This window comes from Drosophila serrata, unplaced genomic scaffold, assembly GCF_035046125.1.
Source record: "Drosophila serrata isolate PLE 108 unplaced genomic scaffold, ASM3504612v1 contig_382, whole genome shotgun sequence".
Classification (NCBI taxonomy): Eukaryota; Metazoa; Arthropoda; class Insecta; order Diptera; family Drosophilidae; genus Drosophila; species Drosophila serrata.
In genome coordinates, this window is record NW_028257280.1 from 5,962,869 (window position 1) to 5,989,757 (window position 26,889).

At 39.5% G+C, this 26,889-nt stretch overlaps 6 protein-coding genes across 9 annotated transcripts in view; 5 read left to right on the top strand and 1 right to left on the bottom strand.

Moving 5' to 3' along the window:
• Positions 1–703: 703 nt before the first annotated feature.
• Positions 704–2,331, top strand: Tpi (triose phosphate isomerase). Of its 3 annotated transcripts, XM_020956048.2 has the most exons (3): positions 704–1,056; positions 1,211–1,807; positions 1,877–2,331. In XM_020956048.2, exons 1-3 carry the CDS (start codon positions 913–915, stop codon positions 2,081–2,083), a joined length of 948 nt encoding a protein of 315 aa, XP_020811707.1. In that variant the 5' UTR covers positions 704–912; the 3' UTR covers positions 2,084–2,331. The 3 variants fall into 3 exon arrangements, with proteins under 3 accessions (XP_020811707.1, XP_086696830.1, XP_020811708.1); XM_086840704.1 differs by lacking the exon at positions 1,877–2,331 and having other exon boundaries at positions 779–1,087; positions 1,211–1,808; XM_020956049.2 differs by lacking the exon at positions 704–1,056.
• A 482-nt stretch (positions 2,332–2,813) lies between these two features.
• On the top strand, positions 2,814–5,883 carry LOC110186838 (uncharacterized). Its single transcript, XM_020956128.2, has 3 exons — positions 2,814–3,426; positions 3,486–4,730; positions 4,788–5,883. The coding sequence occupies exons 1-3, from the start codon at positions 2,993–2,995 to the stop codon at positions 5,815–5,817; spliced, it is 2,709 nt and encodes a 902-aa protein (XP_020811787.2). The 5' UTR covers positions 2,814–2,992; the 3' UTR covers positions 5,818–5,883.
• Positions 5,884–6,874: 991 nt separating this feature from the next.
• Ppi1 (Protein phosphatase 1c interacting protein 1) lies at positions 6,875–10,433 on the top strand. Its single transcript, XM_020955933.2, is given in 5 exon segments — positions 6,875–7,644; positions 7,707–7,869; positions 7,926–8,142; positions 8,197–9,870; positions 9,872–10,433. Coding segments are annotated over 5 exon segments (3,018 nt in total). The 5' UTR covers positions 6,875–7,109; the 3' UTR covers positions 10,301–10,433.
• Positions 10,434–12,310: 1,877 nt separating this feature from the next.
• Positions 12,311–13,333, top strand: LOC110186843 (uncharacterized). Its single transcript, XM_020956131.2, has 3 exons — positions 12,311–12,815; positions 12,875–13,016; positions 13,086–13,333. Exons 1-3 carry the CDS (start codon positions 12,311–12,313, stop codon positions 13,252–13,254), a joined length of 816 nt encoding a protein of 271 aa, XP_020811790.2. The 3' UTR covers positions 13,255–13,333.
• A 1,337-nt stretch (positions 13,334–14,670) lies between these two features.
• On the top strand, positions 14,671–15,825 carry LOC110186840 (uncharacterized). 2 transcript variants are annotated; one of them, XM_020956130.2, is made up of 3 exons: positions 14,671–14,974; positions 15,036–15,345; positions 15,425–15,825. In XM_020956130.2, exons 1-3 carry the CDS (start codon positions 14,714–14,716, stop codon positions 15,763–15,765), a joined length of 912 nt encoding a protein of 303 aa, XP_020811789.2. In that variant the 5' UTR covers positions 14,671–14,713; the 3' UTR covers positions 15,766–15,825. The 2 variants fall into 2 exon arrangements, with proteins under 2 accessions (XP_020811789.2, XP_086696831.1); XM_086840705.1 differs by having other exon boundaries at positions 14,674–14,974; positions 15,036–15,341.
• Positions 15,826–23,115: 7,290 nt separating this feature from the next.
• sima (HIF-1 transcription factor component sima) overlaps positions 23,116–26,889 on the bottom strand; it is a 69,131-nt gene continuing 65,357 nt past the window's right edge. Inside the window, 1 exon segment of the mRNA XM_086840706.1 lies at positions 23,116–24,065. Coding sequence (XP_086696832.1) covers positions 23,427–24,065 — 639 coding nt within the window. The 3' untranslated portion in view covers positions 23,116–23,426.

Genomic DNA, 26,889 nt, shown 5'->3' on the forward strand with positions numbered 1-26,889 from the left:
CTGCATACTCGGCTTTACATTTAAAAAATTTTATTTTTTGCCAATTTTTGACAATTTTAATGATGTAACCCCTTATAAAATTTTCAAATTTTGAAAAAAAATTTCATTTTCAATTTTATTTTTCGACAGGAGATGTCTAGATCAACTCGGTTTTTGATTCTGATCAAGAATATATATGATTTATAGGGTCGGAAACGACTCCTTCACAGCGTTTCAAGCTTCTGACTGAAATTATAATACCTTGCACGGGTATAATAAGATTAATAATAATGGTAATTTGGTATATTTGTTTTCTTAAAAAAAATTCAATTCACTCTAAATTAAAACTATCTTTATACGTTTTTTAAAGCTTAACTGTGGTTAATATTTAATATATTGGAGTAATATTTTTGTTATTTTTCATTTAACATAAATGTATCCAAAAGATACTTTTACTGAAAGATTATTTAATCACATAATCAAATAATTATTTTACAAATGCCTGAATTATCCATCTCTTTTCATTTCTGAAAATATTTTACGATAAATTCCTTTGGAACATGAAATGTATCCATAAGATACAAATACCAAAGTATCTTTTTAGTATCTTTTCTTGTTTCCAAAGGGGTGGCAAGCCTATTAGGCAGCAAAAGCTCTGCAAAAGCTTATTGGAAGAAACGACAAAACGTTTCCATTAAGCACCACCCCCGCTGGGTTGAAATATATACTGAAATATATTTTTAATAAAAATGCCAGCAAGCTGCTTATATAATGTTACTTATAATGTTATTCAAATATACTTGGGAATGCTCATGTAGATAGATATTGGGAATTCTGAACTTTGATGCATTTAAACAGATACACAGATATATTCAGAGTATCTATTGGATCCCAACCCATTACCAGAGTCATTACTTTACCCGCTCGTGCAGCATGGACGCGAACCAACCGTCCGTGAGCGGTGTGACGGCGGACGTGATAAAGGCCGTCGTTTCACAAGCTCTGCTGGGGAAGTTCACAGCTGTTTTCCCAAAGCTTTTCAAGTGCCAGTGGAAGACGTACGAAGGTCAGAAGAAGGTTAGTACATCATCAGCAGACGGACTTCGAGGTGGGTGTGTACCGGGCCCCTATCTTGCCGGGATTTCATAGTTACCTGCGAAACTCCAATCAAATCTTTAATTTCCAAATTCCCACAAATTCACTGACATCCGTTTTCCTTTCATTCCGGCAGTTCTTTGCCAATTTCAGCACCGACAACATCATCACCGCCAACAGCAACAGCAACAACATGAGTGGCCGCAAATTCTGTGTGGGAGGCAACTGGAAGATGAACGGCGACCAGAAGTCCATCGCCGACATCTGCAAGACCCTGTCGGGCTCGGCCCTGGATCCCAACACCGAGGTGGTCATCGGTTGCCCGGCCATCTATCTGATGTATGCCAGGAATCTGCTGCCCTGCGAACTGGGTCTGGCCGGCCAGAATGCCTACAAGGTGGCCAAGGGTGCCTTCACCGGTGAGATTTCGCCCGCCATGTTGAAGGACATCGGTGCCGATTGGGTTATCCTCGGCCATTCGGAGCGTCGCGCCATCTTCAAGGAGTCCGATGAGCTGATTGCCGAGAAGGCTGAGCATGCCCTGGCCGAGGGACTCAAGGTGATTGCCTGCATTGGTGAGACCCTGGAGGAGCGTGAGGCTGGCAAGACCAACGAGGTGGTGGCCCGCCAGATGTGCGCCTATGCCCAGAAGATCAAGGACTGGAAGAATGTGGTGGTGGCCTACGAGCCCGTCTGGGCCATTGGCACCGGCAAGACCGCCACTCCCGATCAGGTGGGTGCCATAATATTACCAAGAAAAGAGGTTTCCCTGTACTAATGCTCAATCTCTTCCCCTTTCCAGGCCCAAGAAGTTCATGCCTTCCTGCGCCAGTGGCTGATTGACAACATCTCCAAGGAGGTCTCCGCCAATCTGCGCATTCAGTATGGTGGCTCTGTGACCGCTGCCAATGCCAAGGAGCTGGCCAAGAAGCCCGACATTGATGGCTTCCTTGTGGGCGGTGCTTCCCTGAAGCCTGAGTTTGTGGATATTATCAATGCCAGGCAGTAAGGGGGAACTGCAATCTCCCCAGAGCCACAGGAACGCAGCTGGGCAGGATCTGCAAATTAGGATTCCTTCCCTCACTAGCATTACGCACACACCTCAATGCCACCAGGAGTGCAGTTCAAAATCCCTAGTTACCTTTGCGAGAAGAAAAGCTACACTTACATCCCTGTTGTTAAACGTATAGTCGTATATTGTGTAAATCTTAAATTATTCTGGCAATAATTACACGCTACTCATTTACTCATACTAAATCAAGAATTATGTATGTTTCTGCTCAAGTTATTTATAGTGAAAGTGTCGGGTATATATGTTGGACATGTGTCACCTGTGAGTGGACCTTAAACGGGGCTCGGCTATTATTTCATTTATGATAAGGGAGCGTAATAGTCCAAGTTTTTATAATCGCAATCAAAACAAACTGACCTCTTGAGCTATAGAGAAATTACGAGAGAGGCAAGGCTATATAGAAGTGCCTGAAGTACATGGGTTTAAAAGTACATCTGTTAATTTCTTTGCAGCTGATAATTTAATTTGCGATAAGAAAAGGCACGAAAGTTTGTTCTTATCTTGAATTTGTTTGTTATAATTATAAAGATAAGGCATACATATGTTCAAGGGAAAGTGGTCTTGGGAAAGCTTCCTTCAATTCTTTATTATAATATACAAATGTCTAAATCTTTTATATATCTTGATGTCAAGTTTCCATGATCCAAGTCACCTCTTCCGAATCTGCCAAAGCCTCAGTTTAGGTTTCTCTTTGATTCCCATTTATAGTCTTAACCGTTTCCGTATACTTCGCTTTTATTTCGATTGTAGTTTTTTATTTATTTAAAAAATTGTACTCTGTTTCAGCTAAATCTATAGATAAGTGAAGTAAATTCGTAAATCGATTTTAGAACTATTTCCTCAAAAATGAAGAAGACCTACTACTTTGACGCCATCCTGGTGACCTCCACTCTGCCGGGTCCCGAATTCATAAGTGATAGCCTTAGAGCGGATGGAGGTCGTATGTATAGCATCCGGCTCTTCGATGACTTTGAGGATCTTCCAGCCGATCGACTCTTTGTGGAGCATTTCCCTGAGGGACCCGCCATGGCTAAATTTACGACAAGTCCCTGCGAGCTGATCGGATCACTTACCACCAGGGGCGTCTGTGTGGGCCTCTCGGAGAATGAGGAGCAGGTTGCCGCTGGAAATTTTATGCTGGGTCCCACAATTCTGCGCCAGCTGACGGATCCTGCCTTCTCGGTGACCCAGAGCGTTATGGTGGAGCTGTTCAAGGGCAAGAATTCGATTTGTGTTGTTGAGCTTATCGTGAAAATCAGCTCCTCCGATCCGGATATCAAGTGAGTAACAAAGGGTTTTTTGCTGACAAGATCCGCATCATATTCCCGATCCTCTCCAGCCAAGTCCTGGTTCCATTTGGCACGTATGACGTATGTCGACCCTCTGAGCGAGACATAAGTAAGAGAGACATAATCTTTACTCTGGGTCGCTCGGGCAAATGTGGCACCAGCACTTGCATTACGGATGAGCGTCTGATGTCGCATGCCGGAGCACCCAGTCCATGTCCCCATGAGGCCACTGAGGATGCAGAGGCCAAGGGCGGAGCTGCCGCTGGATGTGGGTGTTACAGGCCCGGCATGGAGGCACCCAACGCAATCGAGGAGGCAAAGAAAAAGGAGCGAGTTGCTCTGAAGAAGCTAATCGAAGAGCTGGGTCTGGACCAGGTCAAGGTGCCCAAGCCGCCGCGAACATTTGAAAAGTCACGTCGTTGGCATAGCTCCAAGACATCCACCCCGGAAAGCACTTCCTCGTGCGATCCCTATGACTTCCTGCCGGAGCGTCCACCCAAAAAGAGGAAGGCTCTCTCCTTGACCGCATCAATGGAAAAGCAGGCACGTCACAGGATCCTGGGACCGTGTCCCATCGCAGAGCCGCAGCTCAAGAATGAACCCTATAAGCCGCGACACCTTTGCCAGCTCTGCAAATCGGACATCAGTTGGCTGCCCAAGATTGCCGCCTGTCCATATTGTGGCTACAAGACCTTCGAAGACATCCCGCCTAGTGAGGGACCCTACGATTTGACAACCACGGCGCAGCAACTCTTACAGGATTGTCTTCGGAAGGAGGTTTGCGAAAAAGGCTCATCCATCAGTCAGAATAGAGAAATAGGAGACGCACTTGATGATGATCCCAATATGCCGAAGCGATGCCTCTGTGTTTCCGGCCAGCCCTGTACCCGTTGTCGCATCCGCAAGCTCTGCGAGAACTTTGCTAAGGACAACGATTCTAAAAAGCCTGCGCTGCCCCAGGCCCATGCTCATGGCCCACGTAAGTCCAAGGACCAGTCCCACCCGGCTAAGGAACATGACCCAAAGCGGGCCAACTCCACTACCTCGCACGAACGATCTCAGCTGGTGTCCATCTTCACGGAGATGCGGGACATGTATGGCCGGGAGAAGGACTCCGCCGCGGCAGACGCCCAGGCGGAGAAGCTACGCAAGGAGTGCGATGCCATCTGCCGCGGCACCAAGTCTTCCAAGGCTCGCAGGGCATTGCAGAAGAAGCTCAAGGCGATTGACAAGGCATATCCCTCACCGCCCAAGAAACGTGTCAAGAAGCGCGTTGAACGACCCAAGTCCAAGTGGTGAGTAGAAATCCCTGGACATAAATCCTAGACAGAAGCTCAAAGTTTCCCCCACAGCTACACCTTCTTTAAGGTGCACAAGCGGCCAACGGATCCCCGGATCGGGCATACGGCCTGCATTTCGGATGGTGCCTGCTCCGGCTACTGCAAGGTGCCCTGCCACATGGGCTGGATGTGGACCAAGAGCGAGATGGCGCGCTACAAATCCTGGCGACCGGGAGCCATTTCCAAGCCCATTCGCCAGATGATGGCCTATTTCCTGCGCGACTTTCCGGCGGATAACATTTGCCTTTCGCGCTATCACTACTTGCGCCGCAAGGGTCGCAAGGAGATGCCGGAGGAGGAGCCACTGGTGCAGCATCCTACGCTGCAGATCAGTCGCAAGGGTGACGAGTATGTCATCACTCTGCGTCCTCTAAAGGATCCCAAGTCTCTGGCGGTCAGTGCTAATCCTTATGCGGACATGAAGCCGGTGGTCTTTCGGATTACCAAGGATCCGATGGCTGTGGCAATCCGTGAGCTGAGGGAGTACCTGCGGGACAAGGGCTTTGCTCCCTGCACCTGTGATCGCCCCTTGACCAACTGCTTCTGCCGGACCCACATCGACAAGAAGCGCATTCAGTACGAGGTGGATTACATCTCTCGCCGCCGGGGCTGGTCCATCACATCGGAAACTTTTACGTATTCTGCGGACGATGATGATGACAGCGATCGGGAGTACGAGTTTGGAGTAACTCCACCGGCCGGAGTCATTAAGCCGGATCGTCAGCCGAGACCGGACAGGACCAATGCGGAGACGCAGTACATGGAGAACGATTGGGCGGCGCCTTCAATGTTTCCGCATCCGGCCAACATGTTCGCCCAGTACGGAGCCTGTGTGATGGGTGAGCGCAAGAAGCAGTTCAGTTGGCTCTATGGCAAGGGCAACATCCATGCGGAGCCCAAGAAGCCCATCCTGAAGAATCCGTCCAAGAAGAAACCCAAAAAAAAGCTGCCCTTCCGCAGCGCTGGGGGCTATGACGATCCACGTCGCTTCGATCCTCCGCCCCTGAACAGGCCGTGGACTTACAATGTCCCAGGACGATAGCGTTAGAAATAAGTGTTTTAATTTTAATTGAAGGACAATCTAATAAAATCTGTATTTGTGATCGGATATTGTTATGGGTGTGATTTTTAAGAATATGTGTTGTATAGGGGATGTATATTTGTATGAACGATTCTCGCATTAACTATAGGTTGAGTTGTATATATTTTCGGCCTTTTTTATTTATTTATTAGGAAATATAAATTTAAGTTTATATTATTATTATTTTTCCCACAAATTTTATATCGTTTGACTTGATGACTTTTTATATTTGAGGTTTTCTAGGAAACATCTTGGGACAAAAAGCCCATTTAATTTTAGACAGAACCTTGAAACTGAGTGAAGGAGCCATTTTCGACCCTAGAAATTATATATATTCTTGATCAGAATCAACAGCTGAATCGATCTAGCCATGTCCGGTAGAAAAATAGAATTTTGAAAATTTTTCGAAATTTGAAAATTTTGTAAGGGGTTACATCATTAAAATTGTCAAAATTTGACAAAAAATTGAATTTTTTAAATTTAAAAACTGAGTATGCAGATTTGTTATTTTTACAAAAACTAACATAGGAATGGTTTCCGAATTAAAATTAATGCATTTTTGGCAGAGTTATGGCATTTTAAAACTTTGATTTGTCGAAAACAATGTCATATAAAAATATAGATAAATATTGCATTAAAGAAGAATATTTAAGTTTCGTTATAAAAGATTTCCGATTCGATTCAATAATTCAATTGCAAACTGCAAGTTTATATAAACATCGGATTTCCAATGTTCGTTTCCTTTCTTGTTCTTTCTTTCTATAACTTTCTTTGTTTTCTTTCTATAACTTACGAGGTCATTTGGTATTAATTTTCAACTTTCACAAGAAACCTATATTTTTATATATTTACAAACATCAAACCGTAATGGTATTTATATCATAATTAAGCAATAACATTCGTTAGTTTTATTGATGGACTACTTTCCGATAACTTGTCCACAGTCTGTCTTTAAAAAAGGGAATATCAAATGCTATTGTATTTTCCTATCCGTTTCTGCTTGAAAAATAACTAATTTAGAATGCCATGAGATGGATTTCGCCTTACCTTTCCGGCTCTGACAACCCATCCTCGTCATTCTCTATTGAAGGTTTAGGTCGATCGCTTCAGGCTTTCAGGCCCGGTAAAAATTGTATATATTTTTTGTATGTGAATTCTCGTGGAATAGCTCGTTGGCACATTTTTTTTTTATAAATTAATTGTGCAACACAAATTTTTGGTTTCGTGAACGACCCGGTTACTAAATTTACAACATGTGCGAAACCGTAGATCCAAAGACCAAACCGGTGGAGACGCCACGGGAGGAGCTGATGGATTGGAACTCCTACTACAAGAACCGTGGCCTGATCAGCACCCGGATGGCCGTCAAGAAGTCGGAGTACATGCACTGCTCCACCTATGTAGAGAAGCCCGTGGGCGATAAGAAGGCCAAGTGCCCCTCCTGTTGCTGTTCCTCCTGCCCGGTCAAGGATCGCGACAACTACATCCCAAAATGTCCGGGTCCCGGGCAGAAGGGCAAGCCCAATAGGGACTATATGAACTGCTTTGCCACGAATATGGTGGCCCTCAGGCTAGATATGCCAGGCTGGGAGTTCGAGTGTCAGGATAAGCTGCAAGTCAGGGCCAATGTCTGTAAGGGAGTCAAGTTAGTTCTGGATGCCAGTCGCATCAATGTCAACGGTCTGCCAACGGAGGTCTTGAAGACATTCCAAATGGAGCCCGAGTGCCTGGCAAGGCAGCTCAACGAGGGCATTGCCATCTCCCTCATCTACATGAACAAGGAGATTGGTGAGTATGAGCAGCGTTTAAAAGGATAAAGCAGGTCCATATCGTGACCCAATCCTCTCCAGGTCGTGGCTGCTATGATGTACCCAGGGCTGTGATCAACCGTATGGTCAATCAGACTGATGAGATTGTGCACGATGCCAACATAGAGCTCACCTGCTGCGGCTGTACCGTGGGTCTGGTTCACATCCGTTTCTCCATGCTGATGCGCTGCCAGACCCTCAAAGAGTAAGTAGCTCCACGCGGGCCTGATCCCTGAATGCGATCCCTGAACCCCAAAATAGAGTTGCGGTCGAACGTTCGGCGGGCGGCCAGGAGAGGGGATGTAATTCACCAGAGCGAAAGCAGGATAGGAACGTGAATCCGCAGGATCTCTCGTTTATGGCGGAGGGCAACAGCTCTTCCTCCTCCCTCGATCCCTGTGCAGGCTTTATGCCCAGCGATATGGAATCACCGCCTTCATTTAACAGCCAGGAAGGAGTTAATTGTGACAGCCCTCCGGTAAGATCCTTAAGGAACTTTAATCCATTACCATTACCTCGAGTTCTCCTGCAGGATCCGCAGCCGCAGCTGATCGACATGGCGGGGCCCTTTCCCGTCTACTCCTGTCCCACTGTGGACGATGGCTGCGTAAATGTGACCATTGAGCCACCGGCTGGACCCTCTGCCCAATTCTCGCCAGAGCAGCAACACGTTCTGGGCGATGGAGCCACGAACCGATTGGTTCAGATTCAGTCGACGCCGAAATTGCGCCAGATGCACTTCGCCGGCACTCGGTGCTGCATACTCTGCGGCGAGGATGTGTCCTGGCTGCCCAATGTGGCCGCGTGTCCTTATTGCGGCTACAAGGCCGTCCCAGAGTTTAAGGAGCGTGAATACGACGAGAATGCCACCGCTAAGCAGATCCTGCAGAATCATCTCAACAACCCCGTAGAGGAGCTGAGCTTCGACCTCGGTTCGGTGGAAGGGTGTTCCGGCGATGGAGGTAAGGCCAAAGATCCCGGAAGCACCTCAGAGGCCTTCGAGGATGTGGTGCGTGACTTCCTGGCTCTGAAGCGCAGCATCCGCGAGTCCTCCAAGCCCCAGGTCTGCCCGTCGGTGAGCCAGAAACCAAACAAGGGGGATAAGCATCACGGCGAATCCCGGCCACAGGACCTAGTCAAGGTCTTTGCCGAACTGAAAGAGCTTTTCAAAGTAAAGGACGTCGACGAGGGACAGAAGATCCAGGATATATGCTCGGAGGCCTGTAAGCTGGCCAAAGGCAAGAAGGGCAAGAGTCGCTTGTCTGTGGCGGGAAACAAGACGAGCAAAACGAGCGCTGCACCCTCTAGTGCCAAGGATTCCAGCGAGGGGAACAAGAAAAAGAAAGGAAAACGGCGAAAAACAAATAAGAGACACATCAAGTCCAAATACTATAGCATGTACTCTCCCCAGAACAGGATCAGAGTCAGGCAGGATCGGCCACCCTCGGAAGTGAAGGTACCCTCTCACATGGGCTGGCTGTGGACTGCTCATCCGTTAGCCACCATTCCAGGATGGCGACCCGGAGCCATTCGACGTTCCATACGTGAACTGATGAGCTACTTCCTCAAGGACTATCCCGTGGACACTATCCCGATGTCCAAGTACATGTCCTATTACAGCCATAAAAAGACAAAGTCGCCGCCAGCCGAGAGGTCTGAGGATCTCGTCCAGGTGCCCACGCTGAACATCGAGAAGAAGAATGACGTCTACACTATTACTCTGCGTCCACTGAAGGAAGCAAATGCTTTGGCCCGCTCCGCCAATCCCTACGTGGACATGAAGCCCGTACAGTTCCGGATCGTAAAGGATCCGCTGCTGAAGAAGCAGCGCGAGTTGAAGCGCTGTCTCAAGGGCATGGGCTTTAGCAAATGCACCTGCCACAGGCCGGTCATGCAATGCTATTGCCGCAGTTTCGTGGACAAGAACCTTTTGGTCCAACAACTCCGGGAGGAGTGCCAGCGCCGCCACATGGAGCCCTGCGAGGACGACCTGGTGATGTCGGATACATCGGACAGTGAGTCGGAGTTTGAATTTGGTGTCACACCACCCGCTGGCCTGATGCATCCGGAGCGGCTCAAGAGCAGCCACATCAAGCACACCGAGACGCAATACGATGAAAAGGACTGGGCATCACCGAGTCTCTTCCCACATCCACCCCATCCCGAGGTTCAGTATGCCAGCTGTGTGATGGGCGAGCGAAAGGAACACCTTCAATTGGGTTTACGGCAAGGGTGTTATCCATGAGGTACCCAAGCCCCCCAAGATGCGCAACATTAAGAAGAAAAAAAAGAAGGCAGGCAAGAAACGTGCGACTGGAGGTTTCGCAGGTCATGATTACCACGACTCAATTGTCTACAATCGTCTCAATAACAACTTTCCACCGATACGACTGATAACTCCGGAAAACCATTCGCCGCCCAATTATTCCACGGATTCGGAGTTGCCGCTGAGTGGCGATCATATGCGTCGTTTGGATCAAGCTGCTTATCCACCGACAGCACCACAACGCCAGGAGCCTTGGGCCCTGGAAAAGGAGAAGGAACGGAAACGGAGAAGGGTCAAGAGACGGACCGATAAGTTGGTCAAATTTGATCCAAGCATTGGACCGCGTTCATCAGACAGCTATGATCCCTAAGGTTTACTCACCATTCTGGACAGGGACGTTCACTTATCCACATAACATCCCCTCTCATTGATGGTTATAGCCCATCAAACACAATATTTCGATAATCTGTACTAACCGCGTAAAATTACAAGTTTTTATAAAATTGGAGTTTCTTTTGGGTAAGGGTTTTCTTGGAAAAATCATCAGTTATTAATATTTAATTTATAGTTACAAATATCAAACCAAAACTCCATTTAATATAACCCCTCATCAAGGCTTTGAAATCATTACTTTGCTTACCTAACCTTTCAAGAGACCTTAATGGTGAAGAAATCTTTACCGCAATATGCAAATCTTCACTAATAGTCTCATTGAGTTCATTACTCCAAGCCCGGTTTGTTTATCTAACCTTAACACTTTAACACACATTTACCGGCTAAAATTGCAGGTGCCATGAAAGGTAGCAAGGAAGTCTTGTAAGAGTTTCCCAGAGGGCCTTGCTCAATCCCGATTTGTTTATCTAACCTTTGTCGCTTAGTTGATGATATAACTGCCGCCCATGTGAGCGGATTCCCTTTATGGCATATGATGAATTTTCCGGTCCATAGTCAACCGCAAATGTCTTTCTAATAAGGCAACTTTGCGGCGATTTTATGGAGCACTGTTAGAAATTTTATATTTTTTATTATTAATGCAAATTATTATACTAAAAAGATATCAAGAAAACAGCATACATTATTATTTAATTCAACGATATTTGTATACCTTTGCCGGGCATTATTATTTCAGTCAGAAGCTTACAAATCAGTGAAGGAGTCATTTCCGACCCTATAAATCATATATATTCTTGATCAGCATCGACAAACGAATCGATATAGCCATGTCAGGTGGAAATACAAAATTTTAAAAATTTTTCGAAAATTGAAATTTTTATAAGGGGTTACATCATTAAAATTGTCAAAATTTGGCAAAAAATTGAATTTTTACAATTTAAAAACTAAGTTTGCAGATTTGTTGGCCGTATAAAAACTAGCACAGAAACACTTTCCAAATTGAAATTATTGCATTTTTGGCTTAGTTATGATAATTGAAAAACTAGAATTTACCCAAAAATACACTGCGTTTCACTTGAATAGCACACTTTACATACTGAATTTCAAATCTCGAAATCTTTTAAACAAAAAGAAAACTTGTTGATGTTTTTGTTTCTATTTATAGAGTAATCAATTTTAATTATTAGAAAAGTAACAAAACTTAAATTAAATTAACAATTAATAAAGGTTAACAAAAAAACTGAAAAACTTCAAAAATACCACAAAAATTTTGTTTCACATGAATAGCACATTTTTTTTTAAAAGTATATTTAATGAACTTAAGTATTAGGAAATGTGTTTTTATTTAATAGTAAGTATTAATGTAAATATATATGTTAATTTAATAATGGGTCGAGCCCCCCTTATTCAATATAACCTCGTAGATCCTGTTGGGCAGCGAATCATATAGACTTTTAATGTAGTCTAGGGATATTGTATATACCACATAAAAATATAGATTTAATACACTTAAAATACACATATTTTATGTTTTCTTGGTGATATACGAAGGCCAAGAAACCAATGATAAATATGTAGCTTTAAGTTTTTTAAAGTTAAAGTAACTATTTCTCTGTATCTTCAGGTGCGGTCCGTTGCTTCTGCTTTATCGTAGCCACCATCTGCGATAATTTAAATCTGTTGAATCACTTCTTTAAGTTTGCATTTGCTTCCTTTCCTTATCATTTCGCACAAATCAGTTATCGTTATTCAATAAAATCTCTACCCATTTTCCATTTTCCGTTTGCCATTTTCCAACCCGAATTGCAATCCGCGAAGCGTTAAAGTCGCTGCCAAGACTCAAAGTCTCCAAGTTTCAGGCTAAATGAATATCATATCTTGATTGCCGAAGCGTGTGGGCCATGTAATTCCCAACCGAGGAGCTTACAAAGCGAACTTCGTTGTTTGGAGCGCAGCTCAGATGAATTCCAACTGCTTTGGTGACAGCATGTGCGGATTGGTGCGGATCTTGTGCCTGCTGGGAATAATGGCTCTACTTCTGCCAGTGGGTTACCACAGTGAAAGTGTCGAGGGAGGCGACCTACTGAACCCGGCTTATGGAGACTTCTATGGGAATGCCAGTGCTCTCAGGCTGCTGAGATTCAGAGACTTTGAGCCACGTGAGCCCAGAAATGTGGCCTACATTTTGGAGGAGGATACCCTGCCAGGAGTGGAGCGCGAGGGACGTGGCTTTCATTTCCATGCAAGCGGTGAGGATGTGAGTGTGGAGCTGGAGTTTATTGTTCCATTCCTGAAAGTGCCCGTAAAAAGGAGCATGAACCTGGCCCGAGATGCTGTCCAGAGTCTCCTCAATCTCCGAACGGGAGCAATTCTGAATACTGTTGTGGTGGTGGCTGCTGGAGCGGTGATAGCAGCTGTGGTGCGTCTTCTTCTGGCTCCCCTGGTGATCACCTCGCTGGGCAATGGCTACAAATCAGATACCGGCAGGGGCAGTAAGTAGAAGGAACTAATGTGTCTTAAAGTGTATTTAAATTGGTTTACTTTTGGATAGTGCGGAGACTGACTGATGTGGTGGAATCCCAATTGGAGGAGCACAATATCGACATGTCCGTCTGTGTCCAGCAGCTCATCTGCCAGTATCTGCAAAGGAATTTGTCGTCTGGATATGCCAGAGTTCTCAATGTGTTGGCCAGGTGAGGAAAGCTTTATTACTAAAGAAATGTGTATTGAACTACATATATCAATATTTGCTCACTTTGCAGCTCTTCCTGGCTTCCATCCTATGTGCAAGGAACTGCAGTTTTCCAGGCCGTTCAATCCTCCAGAGGCAATCGCAGTTGTTCCCACACATTCCGCAACTGCAGATGGCCCAAACGTTTAAACTGGACATCAGGATCGCTGCCACAAATACTGCAGTTCTTCAATGGATAATAATATCTAGATTTTTATTATTTTAATTAACCATATTAATTTATTACAATTTGAATAAAATACTCATTAAAATAGAGCTAATAATTATACCCCTTTGCTTTTTATATTAATAAAAAGTACCTGACATTAGTAAATTCATTATCAGTGGTATCGCTATTTTCTTATGTAAAGAGATTGCCAGAAAATTGGATTAATTGCAGCCACTTCTCTCCAATTAGAGAAGGTAGTCATATGGCATCTTCCGCTTTCTGCCGGCATTTCCTCCGGCTAATCGTTTTGGCACCTTCCAACAACTGGTTATGTCACCAATTTGTTGCATTTTGTGGCTCACGACAAGAGTGGGAACCTAACTTAAGTGTTCCCAACCCAGGAGCAGCCAAGCGATAACCGAAACGTACACAGAAAACAATGAGTTATATATCAACGATTTTCATGGATATATAGTGATATTTTCATGAATAAAAATATAAATTTATTTTAAAATTTAGCTAAGGAAAAGAAGGAAAACAATCCTGGAAATACCCAAAGCTTATGTTGTTTGCCATTAAATTAAAGGATCAAAGTAGGAAGTCATAAACGAGTTTAAAATATTTGGATTCGATATTTACCATTTATTTTATAAGACAATTTTTGTTGAAAACTCAAAGCTTAAAAATCCCATAACTAAGCCAAAAATGCAATAGATTCAATAAGGAAATCGTTTCTGTGCTAGTTTTTACACGGCATACAAATCTGCATACCCAGTTATAAGATTTAAAATATTCAATTTTATGTCAAATTTTGACAATTTTCATGATATATAAAAATTTCAATTTTCGAAAAATTTTCAAAATTTTATTTTCCGACAGGAGATGGATAGATCGATTCAGCTTTAGATGCTGATCAAGAATATATATGATTTATAGGGTCGGAAATGATTCCTTCACTGCGCTTCAATCTTCTGACTGAAATTATATTCTGCAAAAAAGGTATAAAAACAGACAATTTCATTGAAAAATCAATGTTTTCCAAACATCATAATTAAGCCGAAATAGCATTAATTTTGATTCGGAAAGCTTTTCTGTGTGAGTTTTTAAAGCGCAAACAAATCTGCATACTACGTTTGTTGATGCAATTAAAAGTTACTGACTATAGTAATAAAATCCTAAAAAAAGGTATAAAAACAGCAAATTTGTTCAAAAAATCTTAGTTTAAGAATCTCATAACTAAGCCAAAAAATCATTAATGTTAATTTGGAAAGCTGCTCCATGTTAGTTTTTTCAGATTAACAAATCTTATTATGTAACGCTGTACAAGATTCTATTGTTGCTCATTTTTGCTTTCATTTTTTCCAGTGCACATAAAACCCATCGAAGCAGATCGTCGGCTGCATATGAAAAGTTTACTGGTGACACTGTCTGGGAAATTCGTATTCAGATATCCAACAGCCACGGAACGCTTCGGATGTGTCAGCGGGAAAATGAAGCTATATTACCTAACCTGCACTCTCCTGGCCACTTGTTTCGTCATTTGGGCAGCCAGTGCCGATGAGGAATCGGAGGCACAGAAAGGATCCCATAAGCTTCCAAGGCAGCAGCACCTGAAGCAGAACCCTCATCATGGCCAAGGATTCAAGCTGCTGTCCTTCGATGCCGTGGGCAAACATATCGCTTTAGGACTGGATTATCTTTTGCCCTTTGTGGAAATTCCCGTAAAGCGAAAGCGGAATGCTCCACCCAAGGTAAGTGGATAATATCTGTGGCATATTTTAATACGAATTTAATAATTTCCTTCCCTAAAAGCCCCTCGTTGTAGTGAACTCTGCGGCAGTTCTTAGCTGTGGACTGGTGGTTGCAGGAGGACTCCTTGTGGGTCACCTGATTCGGAGCATGGGATTAGAGACCATCACGGAAGATGATCATAAGCCCATTCTGGGAAATATTTCCAGTAACAATACCAAGGTTTCGGAGGAGGAGGGCTCGTCCACATCATCCACAACTCAAAGTGCTACCAATGCCACCTACAGAGGACTTTTCGAAGAGGAGCTAAGCCTTCCCAAGATCTTTGACAACTTCAAGCTTATATATCGCAATGAAACTGGAGAACGAGTGGGTGTGTATATATTTTATTTTATTTCAATTATTTTAAAACTTATTTTAATACCGATTAAATCCCACTTTCCCTCCCTTAGCCACCAGTCTTCCCAATCTTTTGGCCACCATTGAACACTCCTTTCTGAATAACGACGTTGATCTGTCGGCTTGCCTGCTGAAGTCCGTTTGCTCTATGACCCGCAGCGCCGGGGATAAGGTTCGTCAAGGTCAAGCCTCGGATATGGAGCACCTGCTGGACGGAGCAACCAATTGGTCCTGGCTGCTAACCTGGCTGGAGCAGTCCGCCTTCCGGGAGGCCATCGATGCGGGCAAAGAGACGTCGCCTCATCACTGCAATATTAAGTATCCGCAGTGTAGGTGGGCACTTCCGGAGCAACAAATCCTAGAGCTATTTCGTAATAATGTGCAGTTTAAGTAAATGTGTTATTTGAGAAAAATGCAGGAAGAAATAAAAAATAAAAGAAAATTGATTTAGAAACATGCTTTGTTTATATTTTATTTATAGTTTGTTCTTGGGATGCAAAGGGTATTGGTTATTCTAAGCCAACAAAAGGAGCGACAAAATGTGTCTTTATACATCAATTGTTTTGAAATATTTATAGGAAAATCGTGTTAAGGAAAGGTATTCTATTTTCAGTCAGAAGGTTGTAACGCTGTGAAGGAATCATTTCCGACCCTATAAATCATATATATTCTTGATCGGGATGAGCTGCTGAATCGATCTAGCTATGTCTGGAAGAAAAATAAAATTTTTCAAATTTTGCGAAAATTTAAAAATTTGATAAGGGGTTACATCATTCTTTTTTTAAAAAATCGACAAAAAATTGAATTTGTTAATTTTTAAAACTGAGTATGCAGATTGGTTAATCTAGTAAAAACTAGCATAGAGCAGCTTTCCAAATTAACATTAATGATTTTTTGGCTTAGTTATGAGATTTTTAAACTATGATTTTTTTAACAAATTTGCTGTTTTTATACCTTTTTTTTAGGATTTTATTACTATAGTCAGTAACTTTTAATTGCATCAACAAACGTAGTATGCAGATTTGTTTGCGCTTTAAAAACTCACACAGAAAAGCTTTCCGAATCAAAACTAATGCTATTTCGGCTTAATTATGCTGTTTGGAAAACATTGATTTTTCAATGAAATTGTCTGTTTTTATACCTTTTTTGCAGAATATAATTTCAGTCAGAAGATTGAAACGCAGTGAAGGAATCATTTCCGACCCTATAAATCATATATATTCTTGATCAGGATGAACTGCTGAATCGATCTAGCTATGTCTGGAAGCAAAATAAAATTTTTCAAATTTTGCGAAAATTTAAAAATTTGATAAGGGGTTACATCATTCTTTTTTTAAAAAATCGACAAAAAATTGAATTTGTTAATTTTTAAAACTGAGTATGCAGATTTGTTAATCTAGTAAAAACTAGCATAGAGCAGCTTTCCAAATTAAAATTAATGATTTTTTGGCTTAGTTATGAGATTTTTAAACTACGATTTTTTTAACAAATTTGCTGTTTTTATACCTTTTTTTTAGGATTTTATTTCTTTAGTCAGAAACTTTTAATCGCATACCACAAAAGTAGTATGCAGATTTGTTGGCGCTTTAAAAACTGACACAGAAAAGCTTTCCGAATCAAAATGAATGCTATTTCGGCTTAATTATGATGTTTGGAAAACATTGATTTTTCAATGAAATTGTCTGTTTTTATACCTTTTTTGCAGAATATAATTTCAGTCAGAAGATTGAAACGCAGTGAAGGAATCATTTCCGACCCTATAAATCATATATATTCTTGATCGGGATGAACTGCTGAATCGATCTAGCTATGTCTGGAAGAAAAATAAAATTTTTCAAATTTTGCGAAAATTTAAAAATTTAATAAGGGGTTACATCATTCTTTTTTTAAAAAATCGACAAAAAATTGAATTTGTTAATTATTAAAACTGAGTATGCAGATTTGTTAATCTACTAAAAACTAGCATAGAGCAGCTTTCCAAATTAACATTAATGATTTTTTGGCTTAGTTATGAGATTTTTAAACTACGATTTTTTTAACAAATTTGATGTTTTTATACCTTTTTTTAGGATTTTATTTCTTTAGTCAGAAACTTTTAATTGCACCAACAAAAGTAGTATGCAGATTTGTTAGCGCTTTAAAAACTCACACAGAAAAGCTTTCCGAATCAAAATTAATGCTATTTCGGCTTAATTATGATGTTTGGAAAACATTGATTTTTCAATGAAATTGTCTGTTTTTATACCTTTTTTGCAGAATATAATTTCAGTCAGAAGATTGAAGCGCAGTGAAGGAATCATTTCCGACCCTATAAATCATATATATTCTTGATCGGGATGAACTGCTGAATCGATCTAGCTATGTCTGGAAGAAAAATAAAATTTTCCAAATTTTGCGAAAATTTAAAAATTTGATAAGGGGTTACATCATTCTTTTTTTAAAAAATCGACAAAAAATTGAATTTTTTAATTTTGAAAAGTGAGTATGCAGATTTGTTAATCTACTAAAAACTAGCATAGAGCAGCTTTCCAAATTAACATTAATGATTTGTTGGCTTAGTTATGAGATTTTTAAACTACGATTTTTTTAACAAATTTGCTGTTTTTATACCTTTTTTTAGGATTTTATTTCTTTAGTCAGAAACTTTTAATCGCAACCACAAAAGTAGTATGCAGATTTGTTGGCGCTTTAAAAACTCACACAGAAAAGCTTTCCGAATCAAAATTAATGCTATTTCGGCTTAATTATGATGTTTGGAAAACATTGATTTTTCAATGAAATTGTCTGTTTTTATACCTTTTTTGCAGAATATAATTTCAGTCAGAAGATTGAAGCGCAGTGAAGGAATCATTTCCGACCCTATAAATCATATATATTCTTGATCGGGATGAACTGCTGAATCGATCTAGCTATGTCTGGAAGAAAAATAAAATTTTCCAAATTTTGCGAAAATTTAAAAATTTGATAAGGGGTTACATCATTCATTTTTTAAAAAATCGACAAAAAATTGAATTTTTTAATTTTTAAAACTGAGTATGCAGATTTGTTAATCTAGTAAAAACTAGCATAGAGCAGCTTTCCAAATTAACATTAATGATTTGTTGGCTTAGTTATGAGATTTTTAAACTATGATTTTTTTAACAAATTTGCTGTTTTTATACCTTTTTTTAGGATTTTATTACTATAGTCAGTAACTTTTAATTGCATCAACAAACGTAGTATGCAGATTTGTTTGCGCTTTAAAAACTCACACAGAAAAGCTTTCCGAATCAAAATTAATGCTATTTCGGCTTAATTATGATGTTTGGAAAACATTGATTTTTCAATGAAATTGTCTGTTTTTATACCTTTTTTGCAGAATATAATTTCAGTCAGAAGATTGAAACGCAGTGAAGGAATCATTTCCGACCCTATAAATCATATATATTCTTGATCGGGATGAACTGCTGAATCGATCTAGCTATGTCTGGAAGAAAAATACAATTTTCCCAATTTTGCGAAAATTTAAAAATTTGATAAGGGGTTACATCATTCTTTTTTTAAAAAATCGACAAAAAATTTAATTTGTTAATTTTTAAAACTGAGTGTGCAGATTTGTTAATCTAGTAAAAACTAGCATAGAGCAGCTTTCCAAATTAACATTAATGATTTTTGGCTTAGTTATGAGATTTTTAAACTACGATTTTTTTTAACAAATTTGCTGTTTTTATACCTTTTTTTTTAGGATTTTATTTCTTTAGTCAGAAACTTTTAATCGCAACCACAAAAGTAGTACGCAGATTTGTTGGCGCTTTAAAAACTCACACAGAAAAGCTTTCCGATTCAAAATTAATGCTATTTCGGCTTAATTATGATGTTTGGAAAACATTGATTTTTCAATGAAATTGTCTGTTTTTATACCTTTTTTGCAGAATATAATTTCAGTCAGAAGATTGAAACGCAGTGAAGGAATCATTTCCGACCCTATAAATCATATATATTCTTGATCGGGATGAACTGCTGAATCGATCTAGCTATGTCTGGAAGAAAAATACAATTTTCCCAATTTTGCGAAAATTTAAAAATTTGATAAGGGGTTACATCATTCTTTTTTTAAAAAATCGACAAAAAATTGAATTTGTTAATTTTTAAAACTGAGTATGCAGATTTGTTAATCTAGTAAAAACTAGCATAGAGCAGCTTTCCAAATTAACATTAATGATTTGTTGGCTTAGTTATGAGATTTTTAAACTACGATTTTTTTTAACAAATTTGCTGTTTTTATACCTTTTTTTAGGATTTTATTACTATAGTCAGAAACTTTTAATTGCATCAACAAACGTAGTATGCAGATTTATTGGCGCTTTAAAAACTCACACAGAAAAGCTTTCCGAATCAAAATTAATGCTATTTCGGCTTAATTAACATTGATTTTTCAATGAAATTGTCTGTTTTTATACCTTTTTTGCAGAATATAATTTCAGTCAGAAGATTGAAACGCAGTGAAGGAATCATTTCCGACCCTATAAATCATATATATTCTTGATCGGGATGAACTGCTGAATCGATCTAGCTATGTCTGGAAGAAAAATAAAATTTTTCAAATTTTGCGAAAATTTAAAAATTTAATAAGGGGTTACATCATTCTTTTTTTAAAAAATCGACAAAAAATTGAATTTTTTAATTTTGAAAAGTGAGTATGCAGATTTGTTAATCTACTAAAAACTAGCATAGAGCAGCTTTCCAAATTAACATTAATGATTTTTTGGCTTAGTTATGAGATTTTTAAACTACGATTTTTTTAACAAATTTGATGTTTTTATACCTTTTTTTAGGATTTTATTTCTTTAGTCAGAAACTTTTAATCGCAACCACAAAAGTAGTATGCAGATTTGTTGGCGCTTTAAAAACTCACACAGAAAAGCTTTCCGAATCAAAATTAATGCTATTTCGGCTTAATTATGATGTTTGGAAAACATTGATTTTTCAATGAAATTGTCTGTTTTTATACCTTTTTTGCAGAATATAATTTCAGTCAGAAGATTGAAACGCAGTGAAGGAATCATTTCCGACCCTATAAATCATATATATTCTTGATCGGGATGAACTGCTGAATCGATCTAGCTATGTCTGGAAGAAAAATAAAATTTTCCAAATTTTGCGAAAATTTAAAAATTTGATAAGGGGTTACATCATTCTTTTTTTAAAAAATCGACAAAAAATTGAATTTTTTAATTTTGAAAAGTGAGTATGCAGATTTGTTAATCTACTAAAAACTAGCATAGAGCAGCTTTCCAAATTAACATTAATGATTTTTTGGCTTAGTTATGAGATTTTTAAACTACGATTTTTTTAACAAATTTGCTGTTTTTATACCTTTTTTTTAGGATTTTATTTCTTTAGTCAGAAACTTTTAATTGCATCAACAAAAGTAGTATGCAGATTTGTTAGCGCTTTAAAAACTCACACAGAAAAGCTTTCCGAATCAAAATTAATGCTATTTCGGCTTAATTATGATGTTTGGAAAACATTGATTTTTCAATGAAATTGTCTGTTTTTATACCTTTTTTGCAGAATATAATTTCAGTCAGAAGATTGAAACGCAGTGAAGGAATCATTTCCGACCCTATAAATCATATATATTCTTGATCGGGATGAACTGCTGAATCGATCTAGCTATGTCTGGAAGAAAAATAAAATTTTCCAAATTTTGCGAAAATTTAAAAATTTGATAAGGGGTTACATCATTCTTTTTTTAAAAAATCGACAAAAAATTGAATTTGTTAATTTTTAAAAGTGAGTATGCAGATTTGTTAATCTAGTAAAAACTAGCATAGAGCAGCTTTCCAAATTAACATTAATGATTTTTTGGCTTAGTTATGAGATTCTTAAACTAAGATTTTTTGAACAAATTTGCTGTTTTTATACCTTTTTTTTAGGATTTTATTACTTTAGTCAGAAACTTTTAATTGCACCAACAAAAGTAGTATGCAGATTTGTTAGCGCTTTAAAAACTCACACAGAAAAGCTTTCCGAATCAAAATTAATGCTATTTCGGCTTAATTATGATGTTTGGAAAACATTGATTTTTCAATGAAATTGTCTGTTTTTATACCTTTTTTGCAGAATATAATTTCAGTCAGAAGATTGAAACGCAGTGAAGGAATCATTTCCGACCCTATAAATCATATATATTCTTGATCGGGATGAACTGCTGAATCGATCTAGCTATGTCTGGAAGAAAAATAAAATTTTCCAAATTTTGCGAAAATTTAAAAATTTGATAAGGGGTTACATCATTCTTTTTTTAAAAAATCGACAAAAAATTGAATTTGTTAATTTTTAAAACTGAGTATGCAGATTTGTTAATCTAGTAAAAACTAGCATAGAGCAGCTCTCCAAATTGACATTAATGATTTTTTGGCTTAGTTATGAGATTTTTAAACTACGATTTTTTTAACAAATTTGCTGTTTTTATACCTTATTTTAGGATTTTATTTCTTTAGTCAGAAACTTTTAATCGCAACCACAAAAGTAGTATGCAGATTTGTTGGCGCTTTAAAAACTCACACAGAAAAGCTTTCCGAATCAAAATTAATGCTATTTCGGCTTAATTATGATGTTTGGAAAACATTGATTTTTCAATGAAATTGTCTGTTTTTAATTTATCTTATTTTTGCAGAATATAATTTCAGTCAGAAGATTGAAACGCAGTGAAGGAATCATTTCCGACCCTATAAAATCATAAATATCATAATATTCTTGATCGGGATAAACTGCTGAATCGATCTAGCTATGTCTGGAAGCAAAATAAAATTTTGCCTCATTTTATTTTTACATTACACATTTTAGCCATGTTACTTACCCAACGGCGAATGTTCGTGTCTTGGATAAAGATGTGCGGCGAATTCGCCATATAGGAGAACTAATACTTTAACATCGAATTTTGTCTCGAAAAATATAAATTCTCAATCCACATGGCCGTCAGAAATAATTACCTGAAATTCTGAAATAAAGATAAGCTACCCAGCATTTTCCACCCATTAAAAACAACTTGAAGCAGTTTTTTCTGCATGCAACTTTCATCGAAATGAATTTCAATATTTTATTCTGCCAATTAATATTTATAAAATAAAAAACAAAGTTGATTAAACACTGAACATTGATTGAATTTGGATTAAAGCAAGCAAACAATTCGTTTTGTATGATGCGGCGCCTTAAACAGAGAACTAAAAACTAATTTACATCAAGAATCAAGGTAACTGAGGGAAACATTACGAAAAAATAATAAAAATTGAGAGATATCATAAATGGAAACGAAATCGACACAGACAAATTATGAATATATTGATAGAAATGCACAAGGTATTATATAGCCTGGAGTTAAGAATCGGGTCAAGATGTTTACTTAGTTCAAAAGTAATTAAAGTTAAAGTATTGTGTAATTTGAAAACATTGAAAATTATGTCTTAAATAACTAAGAATTACATAAACGTATGTATATATTTTTTTGTGTTTTTTTGTTTTTCTTTTCTAGTGATTATATTTACTTGTAAAACATGTTCAAAAACTTTTCTTTTCTTTTTTTGTCGTCACAGCTTTGGCGCTTAAAAGGTATGAAATCGGAAATACAACCTTCACCAAAAAACTTGTTTGAGCCTTTTTCTTCTAGCGGAAAAACCATGAACGTTTTTTTATATAAATTTTATCTTTTACGTAGTTTGTTTTAGTTTTCTTTTTCGACTGGTATTTGCTTTTTTCCTCCTTTTGTTTTCTCTGTGTAAAAACTAAATTATATAAGTGTATATTACTCTTCGTCTGTTCTAGGCAGTTAACATGGCTACAAAACTATTCAAGTGTGATTAAACCCTTCCTGTTTGTAAATGTGTCGGTTAGCTTGGGATCTGGGAACTGGGCAGAGGATGGGGTTGGGGTTGTTGCAAGGCTCAAAATCAATCTTTTGGTTAGCTTCCTTATTTGATTCTCAGTTTAATTTCAATTTCCCCGTCGAAAAATGCCATCGTCTTAGAAATGCAGTGCATGTCAGTGGGATCAAGGTATCATCTCCCTCCTCTCCTAGACCATCTCTGGCCAGCCCAGAACCTGCTCCAGCTGGTTATCGCTGAACTCGAATCCACCCTCGCCCATTATGTAATCATCGTTGCACAGATCCATCATGGCCGGGGTGTGCAGCAGGGGATTGCTGCTGTCCAGAAAGGATATCGATGTCTTCCTGCTGGGAGCATTGCTCCCACAGCCATTCTCAAGCTCTTCGTCTCCAGCCTGGACCAAGGACGAAGGCACCACAACATCTAGTGGTGGAGGTGGCTCACTTGCTGCCCTCGACTCCAGAGCGATCCTTTTGCGTGGCGAACCGGAAGGTGACCCATCCACCAGGCTGTTCTCATCAATGCCACTGTCGCTGGAGGCATCCGTATCGCAGCCAGTTAAGCCGGGTGGCACCGAGTCATCCAGGGAGACCACTGACCCGGTCTCACAGTCAACACCACCACCACCACCGCCGCCGGCATCAGAGCCACCAAAGACCGGTGACAGCTGGAAATTGGTGCCACTGATCAGGGGATTGTGATGATAGTTCCTCAGCACCGTCGATGTGGAGGTGTGACAATGCAGGGGCAGACCGTACTTGCCCAGGCCAAGGGTCTGTGCCTCCAGGGAGTTGTCATCGATCATCATGGGCTCGGATTCGTTAGCCTATTTTATGGGGGCGGAGAAAAAAGAGGAGAGAAAAAACGATATAAATTAGTAACTAGTTTAGGTTAAGTTTAAAATGGGTAAGAAGAGGATGGAAAAAGCTTGACATTTATCTTTTAATGAATAGTTTTTAAATATTTAAAAACCTTTATAAATAACAAACAGGAAGCACCTCACACAGCTGGTATAATATTTCTTAAATTACACAACAATTTGCCTTAAATAAATGGATCGATTTACATAATTGACCTGACTTAATCTTAACTTATTGGTATTCATTATGAATGGCCTACAATTGAAATTACAATTAAGTCTTAAGTACAACAATCAGAGCATAAATTAAATTAAATTAACCAATTTGCAGTTTAATTACTCCCCGAATCCCCGTGGTAACTCACTGAGTCCCTGAAGTACGTAACTCTTGAACTTCCCTAGCTATTTCCTTATTTCTATGCAAATGCTGGGCTATTAACTCAATGAAACCTTTGCCAAAATTGAGCGGAAAAACGCTTCTAAGCCGGTGTCATGAAAATGTTTAAAGTCACCAAAGACACACACAAATACACACTGTGCTCAAGCCTCAAATTCCCTGTGGAAAAGCCCCGGGAAGGCAACAGCAGGAAGCTCTCAAGCCAAGCACAAGTCCACCCAAAAAAATAAAGGGGGCAGGCCGCAATAAATCATATTTTAATGATGGCTGGGAATGGGTCCTGCTGCTGCTCCTCCTCATTGAAACAGAATCCAGCGGCGGGACATTATTATGCTTTGGATTTCGGATTGACACAAAGACTGCCCCGCCTTCACTTTCGTTTTTATTCTGGCCACCAGCCACCAGTCACCAGTCCATTCCCATTCCCATTCCCAGCCCAGACATCCTGACAGGAAGCGGTGGGGAATACATCAGATTCGATGGGCAGAATGGCAGCTTGCATTTGTTTTTCCAGCAGAGAAAAAACAGCAGTTGTTCTAATTTTATCTGGATTTTTCCATATTGATTTGCCATTTAAATTATGGTATCTTTGATACAGATAAAAATCGCTGCAGGAAATCTAAGATATATTATTATTTTAAACTTAGTTATGATCGATTGCCGATTCGATCCTAAAATTTGATTGAAAACTTCAGGAGTATGTAAGTTTTAAATTCCGAAAAGATTAATACTTTTTCGTAGTGCAAAACCTTTAACAATGTTTGATGACGAAGATAAAGTTGTCCAAATATGACACCCTGATGGCTGTGACGATGTATCCGCTGGGCAAGAGTTCAAGTGCAGTCTGATGAACCCTCTTCTATTTGCGATGCTTTCAAGGCGAACTTCTTCTCCTTCTCCCAAAGCCAGGAACTACGGCTAATTGCAGCAATTACGAGACAAGCGAAAGCGAAAGTGCTGTAAGATGAGCAATGATGGACAAACAAACAAACAAAACCAAAGCCCAATGAGAACAAAGAAAGTAAAAGTACCAGTAAAAGCTAAGGATTCTGTGTCAGAGAGCATACCAGTTCCTAAGAGCATATACATATCATCATGGGGGAAAAAAACCCAACAGCCGACAGGGCGTATGCGTAACGAAATGGTGAAAAATTCCTGTGGCACGCGCAAAGCCTCCTCAGGGCATCGGGGGTAGCCGCCATGTAATAGGTTTATTGTTTGATATATTATAGACACTGCCCGCCTGGACATATTCTTTTCCCCATTCCCCTGCCAAATATGCTCTAATAAATTATTAAAGGCAATTGCTGCCACGCAAAACGAAACTATTAGATAACGGCAGCAGGTCTACCGGAAATGCCAAGGCATTACAATAATTGGCCGACATCCTTGCTGGTCTCCTCCGTCACTTTGATGAGTAAGTCGTGGAATTAGTCTTTATGACGGCTTTCTGCTGAGTTAGCTTCCGTTTAAAGCCATCTAATTGGATTCTTTTTCCGTTTTTTTATGGCATCGCATTTCATCGACACCCCAACGCCAGGCTCACGTGCCACGCCCCTGGACTCACGAAAGTCCAATAGAAAAACAAAAGCAATTAAAAGCGAAACTTTGCTTTCATGCCTTGAGAGAGCAGTCAAGTTTCTGCAGAAAAATTTGCTGTCACCGCATAATAAAAGCAAAAGTAGGCAACAAATGTGCTTAAGGAGCAGTGCTTGCTCCGAGAAGGGAGGAGGAGCTTCTCCTACGCAAAGGACTCTACAGTAACGCTTTTTTTATATTTTCTTCCTTTTAAATTCGACACTCGTTGCGCAAGGACTCTTGGGAATACGCAATTGCTGCGGGCAGCAAAAGGATTGGCATTGCGTAACCAGATGAAACTGAAATTGAAAATTTAAAATTGAAACTGGGGTCCGAAATCAATAAGCAACAAACTTGAATAACTCAAGCAGGCAGGATGTCAAGGAGACAACGTGACGTATACGTAATGCAATTGTCGCCAGGCATATTTTCATCTTGGAACAGGAAAAAACAAAAACCAATAAAAGGGCAATACATGAATATAGAAGCGGGGAAGCTGGGAGACTTTACTGGTACATTTTTTTATACCCTTGCAGCTGAAATAAGATCCTTCTTTAAGCCTTTATAATAACTTAAAGAGAGTCATGAGCGTAAGAGCTCATATTGTGCAAGTATAAGTCTGCTAACATCTTCAAAGTAAGTAAAATCGCAATTAAATGGAAAACAAATATACTTAAGCATGAAAAAATAAAATAAAACTTCCCTGTAATCCACCTAATATGCACATTTCAAACTCAAAACAGGACATCTTCTTCCAAGAGTGTTCACCAAAATAATGCGCAGGTTTCAGACTACAAAAAAGTAGGTGGAAGATTG